The sequence below is a fragment of the Diorhabda sublineata genome, chromosome 4, assembly GCF_026230105.1.
Source record: "Diorhabda sublineata isolate icDioSubl1.1 chromosome 4, icDioSubl1.1, whole genome shotgun sequence".
Lineage (NCBI taxonomy): Eukaryota > Metazoa > Arthropoda > Insecta > Coleoptera > Chrysomelidae > Diorhabda > Diorhabda sublineata.
Window position 1 is genome coordinate 34,815,398 of NC_079477.1, and position 15,029 is coordinate 34,830,426.

The 15,029-nt window shown below is 31.1% G+C and overlaps 3 protein-coding genes across 3 annotated transcripts in view; 2 read left to right on the top strand and 1 right to left on the bottom strand.

Annotated features, from left to right (window-relative positions):
- LOC130442780 (eukaryotic translation initiation factor 5A) overlaps window positions 1–15,029 on the top strand; it is a 209,715-nt gene that overhangs the window by 172,159 nt on the left and 22,527 nt on the right. The window lies entirely within an intron of this gene.
- LOC130442778 (protein bric-a-brac 1-like) lies at window positions 411–9,937 on the top strand. The gene is made up of 4 exons (XM_056777130.1): window positions 411–661; window positions 5,483–5,653; window positions 6,787–7,015; window positions 9,613–9,937. The coding sequence occupies exons 1-4, from the start codon at window positions 443–445 to the stop codon at window positions 9,900–9,902; spliced, it is 909 nt and encodes a 302-aa protein (XP_056633108.1). The 5' UTR covers window positions 411–442; the 3' UTR covers window positions 9,903–9,937.
- Window positions 9,888–14,531, bottom strand: LOC130442777 (protein phosphatase 1 regulatory subunit 7-like). Its single transcript, XM_056777129.1, has 6 exons — window positions 14,399–14,531; window positions 14,231–14,321; window positions 13,845–14,136; window positions 12,563–12,725; window positions 12,065–12,373; window positions 9,888–10,747 (listed from the first exon to the last, which is right to left on the bottom strand). The coding sequence occupies exons 2-6, from the start codon at window positions 14,280–14,282 to the stop codon at window positions 10,574–10,576; spliced, it is 990 nt and encodes a 329-aa protein (XP_056633107.1). The 5' UTR covers window positions 14,283–14,321; window positions 14,399–14,531; the 3' UTR covers window positions 9,888–10,573.

Genomic DNA, 15,029 nt, shown 5'->3' on the forward strand with positions numbered 1-15,029 from the left:
ATAACAAATTTATTCTTTTCTTTCGCGCCGTACTGTATATTGAAAGTATTATTTATCAAGAATCAAAAAGTATATACCACAATTTGATACTGAGAAGTCACAAATGGTGTGTAATTATCATGAGAAATTCTTATTCTTACCGTACATTCAAGTTTTTGTTTTGAGGAAGATATTTTCAACCATCAACCCAACGATATTAAAAACAATCCGTTACTAAACTTGACAATAAAAAATGTAATTTTTACACAAATTCGCAGCACGCACGATCCAGCAAATCTATTGTTAAAATTTCTGCGGCTTATTTGTTTCATCACCGGGTTTATTTTGATTCTATGTTTGGAGGAATTAAATAAAGCCAACTGAATTTTCTGGCACCTATTTCTTTCTCCAGGAATACTTAAAAATAGAGATAGCTGGACAATTCTGGGCCACTTGGCGTACAATGTTTTTTTCTTATTATCACACACTGACCACTGACATGTCTGACCAACAATTCGTTCTCAGATGGCATTACCACGAAAATACGTTGGTTCACAATTTCCCGTGTTTTTTGGATGGAGATATTCTGACGGATGTCACTCTCTCGGTTGGAAGCCACCATGTTAAGGCACATAAAATTATTCTGGCCATGTGTAGTGTATATTTTCTTCAATTGTTCCAGGTAATCTTTTATTTACTTGAATGAATGCTAATGTATGTACTATGTATATATAGAATTACGTTCGTTTCATTTATAGCTAGTTAAAATTAGAAATATTTCCTATTCCGACATTATTACATAAACTACCTTTAAAAATAATTATGTTTGGTAGAATGTGTCCACTTTGAAATAAATAGAATTTAAAAATATTAATATCTAAAATAATTATATTACATGAATAGGTATTAGATCATATTCTATAAGCACATTATTTGTATCCAAATATAACTAAATAAAATATTTCTTTGGAATTAGACATAAGCGTTAAAGTTGAATTTTTTACATTTGGTTTGTGGTAATTTCACTAAATATTTATCAATTGTTATCAAAATCAACACAGAAGTATAGTATTGAATAAGAGACTAATGATTCCCTATGATTAAATTAAATAGTAGCATTTTTCTTAACCCAACATTCCAGTGGTGTAGATATAATTTTTTTTGATATACACTTATTGAAATTGACTTTTTTGTGGCGGGTTTCTATCGTAAGGAATAAAAACATTTGTATTCCAATTGAGTTTACTTTTCTGTTTATTGTGAAATTCAAACAATTTTGAAGAGTAATGGTTCGAATCATATTTTGTAAATCTAATGCAACGTTTTGTGTGAAAATGGTTTGAAATGTGATAATTTGTGTCTTTTTATACTTTGGTATTTGGTTTAATAGTCATTTAGAAGTGAGATTGATGCATCTATAATTTTTTTTGATATACACTTATTGAAATTGACGTTTTTGTGGCCGGTTTCTATCGTAAGGAATAAAAACATTTGTATTTCAAATTGTATTGAGTTTACTTTTCTGTTTATTGTGAAATTCAAACAATTTTGAAGAGTAATGGTTCGAATCATATTTTGTAAATCTAATGCAACGTTTTGTGTGAAAGTGGTTTGAAATGTGATAATTTGTGTCTTTTTATACTTTGGTATTTGGTTTAATAGTCATTTAGAAGTGAGATTGATGCATCTATAATTTTTTTTGATATACACTTATTGAAATTGACGTTTTTGTGGCCGGTTTCTATCGTAAGGAATAAAAACATTTGTATTTCAAATTGTATTGAGTTTACTTTTCTGTTTATTGTGAAATTCAAACAATTTTGAAGAGTAATGGTTCGAATCATATTTTGTAAATCTAATGCAACGTTTTGTGTGAAAGTGGTTTGAAATGTGATAATTTGTGTCTTTTTATACTTTGGTATTTGGTTTAATAGTCATTTAGAAGTGAGATTGATGCATCTATAATTTTTTTTGATATACACTTATTGAAATTGACGTTTTTGTGGCCGGTTTCTATCGTAAGGAATAAAAACATTTGTATTTCAAATTGTATTGAGTTTACTTTTCTGTTTATTGTGAAATTCAAACAATTTTGAAGAGTAATGGTTCGAATCATATTTTGTAAATCTAATGCAACGTTTTGTGTGAAAATGGTTTGAAATGTGATAATTTGTGTCTTTTTATACTTTGGTATTTGGTTTAATAGTCATTTAGAAGTGAGATTGATGCATCTATAATTTTTTTTGATATACACTTATTGAAATTGACGTTTTTGTGGCCGGTTTCTATCGTAAGGAATAAAAACATTTGTATTCCAATTGAGTTTACTTTTCTGTTTATTGTGAAATTCAAACAATTTTGAAGAGTAATGGTTCGAATCATATTTTGTAAATCTAATGCAACGTTTTGTGTGAAAGTGGTTTGAAATGTGATAATTTGTGTCTTTTTATACTTTGGTATTTGGTTTAATAGTCATTTAGAAGTGGGATTTAGGCAATCAAACCCAGAGTGTACTCTTCTTAATATATATATTCCAAGCTTTAGAATAATGACGCATCCATCGTCAAAAACGACTATAAAGGGACAATAAAAACAAAAGTACAGTGCCAGTGGCAAAGTGAGTGGAACAGATCACAGTCAATATTAAAATCTATAAAACCATTCGTCCTACCATGGAAAAACAGCTTCAAAAATCGTACGGATCAAATAAAAATCGATCGTTTAAGGCTGTGGCACACCAAAGTGACACACTAACATTTATTTAACCGACAGAAAACACCAATATGTGAAACTTGTGACGAAAATCTAAACGTGAAACACTTATTGTTGAGCTGTAAAAAGTATAAAAACGTAAGGCTAATTAACAACTTCCCAAACACCATGATCGCTCTGCTGAACAATAATTGTAATACCGCAGACTTAATCAAATATCTAAAAAGCACTCAACTGTATCATGAATTATGAAAAACTGACATGTCGCTAATAACCTCGTAGATTTTATAGCTTTTTTTAATAATTCTTATCTTTCTTTTAAGAAATTTAAAATTAAAAAAAAAATGTCAAAGCAGAAGAGACATAAAATCAATAATAAAATAATAATTCCAAATAATCGGACGAAGAGGTATGTCAGGTTTGTGCAGTTTCGGCAAACCATATATTTTTCGGGAATTTTCAATTTTTTGGTGAAATAAAAAATTGTTCTTCCCAAGATCGAATTAGATAATTATTTTGTTTTTGATAAGAATTCGTAGGGTCTTGTTTTATCGTATTGTGTTAACCGTTTTATCAGATTTGTCCGCTTTATTAATTAATTATATTAATCAAAAAAGTATGTCGCAGCTATTAATTCGTAGTCGAATTAAAATTTCCTGAAAAGTTCCTGAGCCTGAATTCTAAAATTTCTCAATTTTTCAAGTATTTGATTCCTCTCCGAGAAATTATTCCGTGGTTTGTTTATACAGTTTCAATTTTTTGTATCGTATTGATGACCTTTTAATCGACTCTCTAAATAATGATGTGTTTGTCCTATGTAAACAGCGTCAAAATAATTAAAACGTACATAACATATAATATTACTTCTTATATTTTGTATTTTGGGTCTATTGTCTGTTTGTAAGTTGTCTATCGTTCAAAAATCTCATTACTTTATTTTCATAATGTTCTGATTTCGTAATACCTTCCTCAATCAGAAAGGACGACACTATAAGTTCGTAAGGAAGAAAAAACATCTGGTATTGTTGTGGTACGTAGGCCAAATGAAGAAGAATTTCCACGGACGAGTGAGAATGCAGGATGAAATATCTAAGACAGTAATTGGTGAATATGGGGAGGAAACAAAAATGGGAAACAGCTGTTTGCCTTTTACAAAACCTGTTAAACAACAGATGATGAAAATAACAAGGATTTACACCAGTACACAATAGAATTGAAGAGCAGAGAGGAAAGATCTATTATTGGATATGGTATAGTGGAGAAAATAAACAGATTAGCCATAACTGAGACTAGAGATGAAATTGCTAGTGATCACTTCCTACTAATGTCGACGGTAAAGGAACAGGAAATAATAAACAAAAGTAAAAAAGATAATTGAAACAGGTAGAAATACCAGCACGATATGCACAGACAATCGTAGGAAACAAGTATGTGTAAGAATATACAAAACAACTACCGATAAAAACTTGACATCGTGCTGGTCGACTAAAATAAATGAGGAAATGATAAAAAAAAGACACATGGAAACCATATCTGGCCAGCAGAACAATAGAAAACTGTTTTATCTATTTTATTATTAGTTTTTACAACTTATTTCTCTTCGTAGTTTTCAAACTGTCGAGACTAGAGGCAAACGCGGAGCTGAAATTGCTAGTGATCACTTCCTACTAATATCGACGGTGAAGGAACAGGAAATGATAAACAAAAGTAATAAAGATAATTGTGGAAACGTTACTTTTGAAACTATAAGAGTATATCAATTGAAACAGGTGGAAATACCAGCACGATATGCACAGACAATCGTAGGAAACAAGTATGTGTAAGAATATACAAAACAACTACCGATAAAAACTTGACATCGTGCTGGTCGACTAAAATAAATGAGGAAATGATAAAAAAAAGACACATGGAAACCATATCTGGCCAGCAGAACAATAGAAAACTGTTTTATCTATTTTATTATTAGTTTTTACAACTTATTTCTCTTCGTAGTTTTCAAACTGTCGAGACTAGAGGCAAACGCGGAGCTGAAATTGCTAGTGATCACTTCCTACTAATATCGACGGTGAAGGAACAGGAAATGATAAACAAAAGTAATAAAGATAATTGTGGAAACGTTACTTTTGAAACTATAAGAATATATCAATTGAAACAGGTGGAAATACCAGCACGATATGCACAGACAATCGTAGGAAACAAGTATGTGTAAGAATATACAAAACAACTACCGATAAAAACTTGACATCGTGCTGGTCGACTAAAATAAATGAGGAAATGATAAAAAAAAGACACATGGAAACCATATCTGGCCAGCAGAACAATAGAAAACTGTTTTATCTATTTTATTATTAGTTTTTACAACTTATTTCTCTTCGTAGTTTTCAAACTGTCGAGACTAGAGGCAAACGCGGAGCTGAAATTGCTAGTGATCACTTCCTACTAATATCGACGGTGAAGGAACAGGAAATGATAAACAAAAGTAATAAAGATAATTGTGGAAACGTTACTTTTGAAACTATAAGAGTATATCAATTGAAACAGGTGGAAATACCAGCACGATATGCACAGACAATCGTAGGAAACAAGTATGTGTAAGAATATACAAAACAACTACCGATAAAAACTTGACATCGTGCTGGTCGACTAAAATAAATGAGGAAATGATAAAAAAAAGACACATGGAAACCATATCTGGCCAGCAGAACAATAGAAAACTGTGTTATCTATTTTATTATTAGTTTTTACAACTTATTTCTCTTCATAGTTTTCAAACTATCCATTTTTGTTCTAGGAGATGAAATCAGCACATCCAGTAGTAATTTTACATGATGTTAGTTTCGATGAATTGAAAGCAATATTGTCTTTTATGTATAGAGGTCAGTGTGTGGTTGCGCAGGACCAATTACCAAGTTTACTTTCCGTTGCCAAACTTTTGAAAATTCAAGGACTTTGTGATATGAAGGTAAAGAAAAGTACATATTATTATAATTAGAATTGTACAAATCAATATTTCTTTTGGTTCGGAAACTTACAATTGATTAACTGCCATAAACGTCGCTAATAGTCTAAAATTTATTACGACATCATTTATTCCATACTTATGTTGATTATTAGACACTTGATCATTGCGGGTTCGTAATATTTTATGAAATCAATCTTATTGGAAACTCTGCGCGCAGTAAAGTATACTGAAAACAGGAAAAGCCATTTTCATAGGCTTGTTCTGAAAATTGAGTGACTTTTGGACAAAATTTGACAAATATTTGGAGAGGTGTTACTTTAAAAAGAAAACTGATCTCAGATCTTATCACTGTCTTGTCTAGAGAGTATTCGTGCACTACGATACATCCAAGACGTACTGTAGCATGTAATGCCATACTTCCTTTGTATAGAAGATGTTTTTGTGTACTTGAGCGAGGCAGGAATTGCTGTTATAGAGAGACCAGCAGGGAATCCGGACTATTTAAAATCTTTGTACTACAGTAATTGTACAAGTGTACAATTAGATCATGCAGGGAGAGCTTGGACGGGTTCAGCTGCGGCCGGATCATACCTTGTCTTTGACCATTCGACCAAGTTTACCAAGTTACAGGAAAACCGCAGAAAACCTGCAACCTGAACGGACACATTTCAAATAAAAAAATTGTGGGTGTTGTTAAAAGTGAGTTTTTACGCCGATATTTTGCGACGCAGTGTATTGAAACAAATGAATTAAAGCAAAGAGTCTAAGACTGCCATATTTCCTCGTCGGTCATTTGCATTATGAATAAGTTCACACGACTCAGGCAAACAGAAGTAGAACTGCAACCCGACATAAGTTGGGTTATGTTAGGGTTAGTTAGGCTAAAGTTTTGTTGGCTCTAACATTACTTTTAACTTTGATTGTGTTTATTTTGAATTTGTCGATTGAAATTTGATTTGCACTAATTTTATTTGAGATTTCCAACGATTCTCACTAATTTGTATTCCTATTAGGATAATTTTTTTATTTATTTACCGTCTACCAAATATTTTCTGTTGCTTACTCCGTATGTTTATTAAAAAATCCTGTTTTAGTTACTGTACATAATTTAGTATTCAATACTTATTTTTTAGGTACCTAATAATCGACTACGAAGTGAGATTATATCAAACGACCAGTTTCTACCAGTGACTAACAAAGTCAACGACGAAAATTATCATGGGCACGATAATGACAACAAATTACAAGATTCAAATCTAACTGAAAATAATAATTACAAAAGACATTGTCCTCAAAGGCAAGAATATAGTGATATTCGTAATCACAAACCGTCTAACTACTACGATGACAATGTTATACCAAGTAAGTTTTCAAAAACGATTACATGAATCGAATTTATTTCATAGTCCATTCGTTTAAGCGCCCGAAACAATTGGCTTGGTAATTTTGATGAAGTATATTCTTTTTTAACTAAAATGAATACAAATTAATTGTACAAATATAATGGTGTTTATTTCACGTCGATAAGATTAGTATCAACAAACTAACAAAGCTTACAAGTCTGGATATATTTTATACCGCCCGATGTCCGTTCCAAATAAGTACTACGTCATCAGCGCCGATTGTATACGAGAGCGGCCGGCCTGTTTGACAAAATACTACTGGCTAAAGTGCTATGTTGAGTGTATTATATATTTATACTTGCGTCTCGGGGCAAGAGCCAGGGAGCCTGAATCGGGTGGCGCCGGCAGTTGTCGGTACCTGTCGGCTCAGATCTGTCTGACGCGCGCTCACTCAAATCAAAAGGGGTAACGCTGGTTGTCTGCGTGCAGGGGACTTTGACACTTTTTGACTTGAAAATTATTTCCCTTCACATTTTATGCAGACTTAGGACTGCCATCCTGCTAAGTAACATATTACTTTGCAGGAGGTATGTTTAAAAAAATTTTTTGTTCGGTTTTTATCCAATTTTATAAGAAAATTAACAACTGGTCGTGTAAAAAATGAACAGTAAAAGTTGTCACAATCCCTATAATGCCAAGAATAAAGGTTGGTAACAACTCTTAATGCTTGTAACAACTTTTAAATTTGTTAATTTTCTCATAAAAATGTGAAGTCTGAATAAAATGTGAGGAGAAATCATTTTGAACTCAAAAAGTTTTCAAATCCCCTGTACGCAGACAACCAGCCGTACCCCCTTTGATTTGAGTGAGCGCGCGCCAGACAGATCTGAGCAGACAGGTACCGACAACTGCCGGCGCCACCCGATTCAGGCTCCCTGGCTCTCGCCCCGAGACGCAAGTTAAATTTATTTCATAGCTATCCCGCCACCTTTGTACGAGTCAATTAAAAGTTACAATTAACTGGCTCAACAGGCATGGGGGGTTGAGGCCAGTGTTTTGGACTTGAGAAAAGACGATTCCAATACGCGGCTTTTGTTAACAGGTTCTAATAAATACACGCGGTGTTACATTAACAGATTAGTTTTATTTTAACAAAACAAAAATGGAGCTGGGTTTTCTCATGGTTCTTCAGATCAATTGAGCCAAATAGATTTCCTTGCAATGGCTACTTATTTTGTCACAAATAGATTGGAATATTTATGAGGCAAAAACAAGATTTTATGTGCACGGAACCTCTTAACTTTGATATACCAAGCAGTTAAGTTTAAACAAATGGTGATCGAGTAAAAAATAAGATATGTAGTTTTATAAAGCTTTCTATAAAAAAAGAAAATTAGACTGATTCAATTTTTAACTTACTCTAGCGGTGAAATTCGCTAGAGTGCAAAAAAACAAAAAAATCTAATTACAAGTAACAACTTGAGCTACTACATACATTATAATGCGTCAAGCTACCCTGTATCGTAAGTTTTAAGTTTTGGATATGCTATTTAAACAACGAAAGTGCCCATTTACCATAACAAAACCGATTACTTATACTTAATAAAACAGTATTTCTTCTACTGTCCCTTTTCATTGCATCACACCATTTTATTGTAATTTTGCTTCCTTAGGGATACATAAAAATACTTTATTTGGTGAAGAAATAGTGATGTTGGTACACTACAATATTTATAACGAACATTTGTCGATACTGACTCCAATGGCATATCTAAAAATACAACTAATGCGTCGCGATAGGCTGGTAAAACAACACAACAAAAGCCCTAACTCCCCATATGGGAGTTGGGACTTTTTATGATCATGATTATAATGTTTACAAACCCTAAAATAAATAATAGATTTACATAAAACAACGTTTAAAAGATTTGCAATAATTTTATTAAAATAAAATCAGTTTACATATATGAAGATCGTGCTTTTCAGTCTTTCATGAGTCAGCGTTTACCAAATCTGGCACTTCTGACTCTCTGATGCTCAACCAAAATCCACGCCGGTTAGATGGTGTAAGGGGGCAAAGTTTTTCAACTAGTTCTTTTTTCTTTGCTTTATTGAATCCTCGTACTTATCAGGCATGGAAAAGTTCTTAATGCATTTAGCACTTTTGAACTAGATTCTTCATATTTGGTAGAATACAAAAGACTTGTAGGTATCTCCTCTTTTAGCAGTTACTTTAACATCTGTGAGATAAGGTATGGAGTTGACAACGTCACCTCGACACTTAAGTTTTTGTTTTGATATGAAGTCTTTCCATGCAAAAAGATCCCCAACACCAAGTTCTTTGATGTTTACTTTTCCTGAGTTTGATTGTTGAACACACTTAACAAAATAGAACTGAACTGCTGCAGCTATGCTTTGTGTGTACAATATAGAGAAACAATGGAGTTGTTTGATGACTCAGCCGCTAGGAAGGCCCTAATTACAGGAAACCATGCAACTGTATCTTACGAAAGAAGGCCCTAATTCATGGTAGCACGGTTAACTTGAAGAGTAAAGGCACTAAGTACAACTCTTTGTCCTGATTTAGTAATTTTTCTTTTTTTTTTTTTCTTTTAGTGATAAAAGATTCCATCGAACCCATTCCCATGAAAGTTAGCGACTCTTACTTATTTCCTCGAAAACATTCTTCCAAGGATTCATCAGAAACTTGCAAGTGCTTTCTTTGTGGAAAGTATCTGAGTAATCAATACAATCTTCGGGTGCATATGGAAACGCACGAAGAAGCATATCATGCCTGTCAATCTTGCCCACACGTATCTAGGAGTAGAGATGCTCTGCGGAAACATGTTTCATATCGTCACCCTGAAGAGTATTACAATAAAAAAAGGAAGAAAATCGATACATGATATTTTTATTCAAATTATTAAAATTGTACTTAGAACTGTTTGTTTTATTTATCATAAAAACTTTTTAATATAGATACTATCAACACTAACATACAACAAAATGCACGTGAACCGCTTGAAATTCATAAATAATTCATTAATTGAAACAACCATGTGTGTATTACTTATGCACAAATGTATTGACAACATAATGTCTTCTAACAAGGAGATTTGTTAATGTTCAGTTTATGAAGCGCATAACTCGGCCAAAATACACCAAAGCGAATAAAAGATGCATGAAATAATCAAAATAAAATAGAAATCCTGATTGATAACTTCTCAGTGGCAATTTCATCTTCAGTTATCATGTCAATGAAGAGAGATTCTTCTCGTTCTTTCATCCAATATCACTTTGTCCCAAGAGTTTTTTTATTTTTTGATCAAAAAATGTTAGCTGGTTGAGAAAGAACTAGACATAAACCTCACTCGGTGAATTTGACAAAGTCTTGAAGGAATATCGGAAACTTAGTAACATATTTTATTTATTTACAAACTTGAGGAAGCTTTCTTAATTTTGTCTTAACACATCATCTTACAATTAGTTCAGTTAATAAACAAAAAATTACATCAAATAGAATACTGTACTTATTCCTTAAATCACCAACAAGTCTTTTTATTGTGAAAAAGATTCTTTAACGACATAAAGTGGCATCAATTTGAGTCAAAGAAGGTGAAATTAATTTTAGTTTCCTTCGGTACATGGGATCTTCTGCGAAAGGATTCTTCTCAAAGTAAACCGTAGCAAGATTTTTTAAATTTGACAAATTCTCGATGGTAGACCAATCAGAAATTTCATTATTGTTCATCTGCAAAAAAATTAATATATATATATATAGCAAATTATATCCTGACAGATGGTCATTAGCGACACATGTCTTCCATGAAGGACATTATATGAATTATGAGTCTGCCCAAGTTTTGCAATTGAGAAAATCTACAAGAAACACCCATTTTTCGAAATACTATATATTGCCCAAAATGATCAATGCATTAATAAAGAAGCTTAGTGTAATCTATTCATATCTTTTAGATTTTTTAAAAACAAATTCTATCAAAATTCAACGCTATTGACAACCAACTAACCTCACATAACCAATGAAATTCAACTTTACTCATAACGACCTAACCTATAAAATATAATGTCATTCATAAACTAGCCAATCCATACTCAACATCACGCACAACAACCTAACTTTATCTAACCTATAAAAAATCAACGCCACTCATAATCTAACCAATCAATATTATTAATGATTTCTTTAGTAACCTGAATCAATGTTTCAATCAATTAATTCTATCCAGCATCAATATTAGAATTGAATTTTGAAATCTATTTTGAAATTTTTATATTGTACTTGACCATAATTTCAGACCCAGGCGCTAAATACATAAGGATTCGAAAGCTCGAAATATATTAAAGTTAGTACATTTTGGTGTTTAATTTTGCCACATTCCCACTACGAAAATGATGCCACTTCGGCCAGCTCCATTGACATCAATATTAAAGCCGAATTTTTATCAAAGTATTACATACATTTTTTTTCCGTTTTGAGGAATTTCATAAAAAACAAATATTATTTTGATGTGTTGCCAACTAATTTAGAATAGATTTGAAAACTCGTATACGGGGAATATTCATAAGTTAGTGTATGGAGAGGGTGTTTGATGAAAATTTGTTCTTTTTATTATTTATTATGCAAAATAATAGGTTAGTGGAAACGTTCAATCAATCCTGACAGAAAGATTGGAAAATTACTCTATTGATGTTTACAGCCGTCATCTTCTTTGCCAATATTAAAAAGGGGGGATGACGAAATGAGTCAACAGTATGTCAACTTCAGAATCTCTGACGTTCGTTGTTCCCCGGCTGTAAATTTATTGTAATAAAAACAAACAACTATACAAAACCCAGAAAATGGTTTTAAGGATGTCCAAATAATGTGGAATTACTTTCTATTGTAAGTATACGATGGGTTAGGTTAATAATATCAATTGTTGGATGAATTCAAGACCTCACCTTAAGTTCTGACTGATTAGAGATCATCAGGGTGGTAAAATTTGTTATATTTGTTATAATACTAAAAATGTTGATACTAAATTAATAGAAAAAGAAACAAATTTACCCAAAATTCGGAGAGTTCGGCCAGATGTGAAATATTTTCGACAATCTTAATTTTATTGTGGGCCAAATCTAAAGTTTCCAATTTTTTATTCTCCGTAAGATTTTCTATCTTTTCAATTCCATTTTCTGATAAATATAACTCATTTAACTGTTTCAAGTTTTCCAAATTTTCTATAACTGTTAGTCTATTACTTTGAAGACTTAGGCACGTCAAATTTATAAGAGGGTCCAAATTTGTAATTTTGGATATTTTATTTTTTCCCAAATAAAGATACTGTAAGGAAGTTAAGCCTTCCATATTTTCAATTTCCTAAAAAAAATAAAAGTTAAATAAACAGTAGAAGCTAACATTTGTCAATGACAACTAGATTGAGTTGTAATCGCACAACTTACATTTAACACTTTTTTATAGGCAATAATTACAATACCCAATAATGAACAACTCTGTATATGAGGTAATTAATGAAAAATCACTTAAATTAAGTAATAATAGTATTACCCTTATTTTGTTGTCACCAAGTTCCAATAATGTTAAATTGTCCAAATTATTCAAGTTTTCTATCTTACTAATCTTGTTTGATGAAAGAAACAACTTTTTTAGCTTTGATAAATTCTCTAGTCCTTCTATTGAACGTATCCTGTTAAATGACAAATCCAATATCCTAAAAATTAAACCAAAAATAAAAAAATATGTTCAGTTACACTATATTAATTATAGTCATTTGAATGAGTCTGATAACTACCTACTAGAAACACTAATATTTGTTTTTTCAATATTTTTGGTCAATTTATGTGAACATAATAATTAATTTCATCTAGAATTGTGGTATTCAAATGATTTTATAACTAAAATTTGTACACAATAAATAATTTTTTCCACCAAAGCTGAAGACACGGTAAAGATAAGCTATGACACACTCATAGAAAAGAAATTAAATATATGAGAGTAACGAAATATAAAAGACTACTAATCTTAGTAATGTAGTAAAAAATAGTAGTGGACAACAGACCAATATCAATGGCATAATTAACAAATTTATAGAAGAATTTAAAAACTATCTAAAAAATAGCATAGTATTAAACATACAACACATTTATTATAAAAATTTCATTTCATTAAAATAGCCAATAGTGGAATGCCAATAAAACTCCACAACATAAAAACAAAGTAGTTTCTTTACCAAAATGATATAGAAATTCTATTAAATAAAATCCACTTCTCAAGCCAAACTTACTTCACTAATAATTCACTTCACAGTACACAACTTATTTTTTAAGCCAGCCAAATAAATAATACCGCTCATGCTGGATTAGCTATATTAATAAAAAATACTATAAAACATAAGTAGAACTTCCAAAATATGCTAAAAATAGTTTGCAAGCCATAGTTATAAGAGTTAGTATGAGGTTTTTAGCAGTCTACTGTTTACCTAGCTACAACTTAAGAGAAGATCTTAGTAATGTAATATTTTCTTTACTATAATCCATAAAATATGTTAGTGGTCTGTTTACCATTTTTACCCGGATACTAATTTTTTAATATTGATTGAATTTGGTGCCTTGGAATTTTTTTTTATATTTGATATTGTCTGTTGACATTTTGATGTAACATATTCTTATAAATTCTTATAAAAGTACAAACATTGCATTTCAACGATTTTCATATTCTGAGTTGTTGTATTATTATTACGAAAACTAATAAATTATTGTCAATGAAAAAGAACAATAATTAACTCCTATTTCTAGTTAGTACTAATTTATAAATAACTTTCAAAACTTACTCCAAGTTGACCAAGCATCCAAGGTTTTCAATTTTGGTTATTTGATTATCATATAGCTCCAATTCTACAAGAGTGGTTAAAGTATCCAAATTTTCAATTTTTGTAATTAAATTCCATCTCAAATACAGGTTTTCAATGCGTGTCAAAGGCTCTAAATTTTGCAGTTTATCTATACGACCATGGTTCAAATCTAACTCTAAACATTCAGGATCTATAATTACTATTTCATTAACAGTAGGACCAGTTTCACCCCCTAAAGCGGCACCGTCAGCGTTATCGTCTGAAGTTGAAGCTAAAATATTCCTTGAGTAAATTTATTAAAAACATAGCTTTGGATGTATCATGCATCCTAGGATTGAAGTATTAATAACCACCGTAGTGAATACCTTGATTAGCTTCAGGTTCTAATGTATTTTTCTCATTACTTGGAACAGGCATTGTATAAACTCTGAAGATTTTTGATAATTAATTCTTAAACTGTAACAGATAATCTTTGAACTCAATTAATCATAAAAACATTTATACGAACAATGAACATTATATTATTGACATACCAATGAACATATAATACCTAACCCTGTAACTTTAGGAATATTAGTCTATTTGTCTATTATATTGAATTGAAATTGAATATATTAAACAAAACTAATGGGAATAACACAACGTTGCCAAATTTTTCGAAGTAATTTTCCCTCCAGTAATTACTAATTTTTGATGGAAATAATATATTCCCATAAAACAAATCAAATTGAGAATTTGAATACTACCACCACATATTATTTTTTTTAGAGTTTTACCATATCTAATCCATGTTACATAAAGAAAACATAATCAAAAGCAGGGACCAAATCATTATTAAACTCCAAATTTGATACATTCTATGGTAGTAAATCTAGTTGATCAGACGATATGAGAAGATATTATTGAATGTGTGAATTATTGTTATTCAAGAACATATTTTCATTTCTGCAATGTTATATAAAGTGTTATTTTTTTAAAGGAAAAACTTATATAATGAAATTTAGAAAATAGACTTGGAAACATCGCAATTGTCAATTGTCATTAAAATTAACAGGGCCGAAATTTTAAGTCTCTTTCACAAATAATAGACGATTTACTTTCATTAACCAAACACAATCCAATTTTGTGACGTCAAAAATTACAGCAAGCTTATCATAAGGAAGC

Excerpts from the sequence above, each read along its gene's own strand:
- LOC130442777 (XM_056777129.1), bottom strand. The coding sequence starts at position 14,282 with ATGCCTGTTCCAAGTAATGAGAAAAATACATTAGAACCTGAAGCTAAT. Across the intron at positions 12,374-12,562 it reads TTGGTGACAACAAAATAAGG|GAAATTGAAAATATGGAAGG; the intron begins GTAATACTATTA and ends TATTTTTTTTAG. Across the intron at positions 10,748-12,064 it reads CCGAACTCTCCGAATTTTGG|ATGAACAATAATGAAATTTC; the intron begins GTAAATTTGTTT and ends ATTTTTTTGCAG.
- LOC130442778 (XM_056777130.1), top strand. The coding sequence starts at position 443 with ATGTTTTTTTCTTATTATCACACACTGACCACTGACATGTCTGACCAA. Across the intron at positions 662-5,482 it reads ATTTTCTTCAATTGTTCCAG|GAGATGAAATCAGCACATCC; the intron begins GTAATCTTTTAT and ends TTTTTGTTCTAG. Across the intron at positions 7,016-9,612 it reads CGATGACAATGTTATACCAA|TGATAAAAGATTCCATCGAA; the intron begins GTAAGTTTTCAA and ends TTTTTCTTTTAG.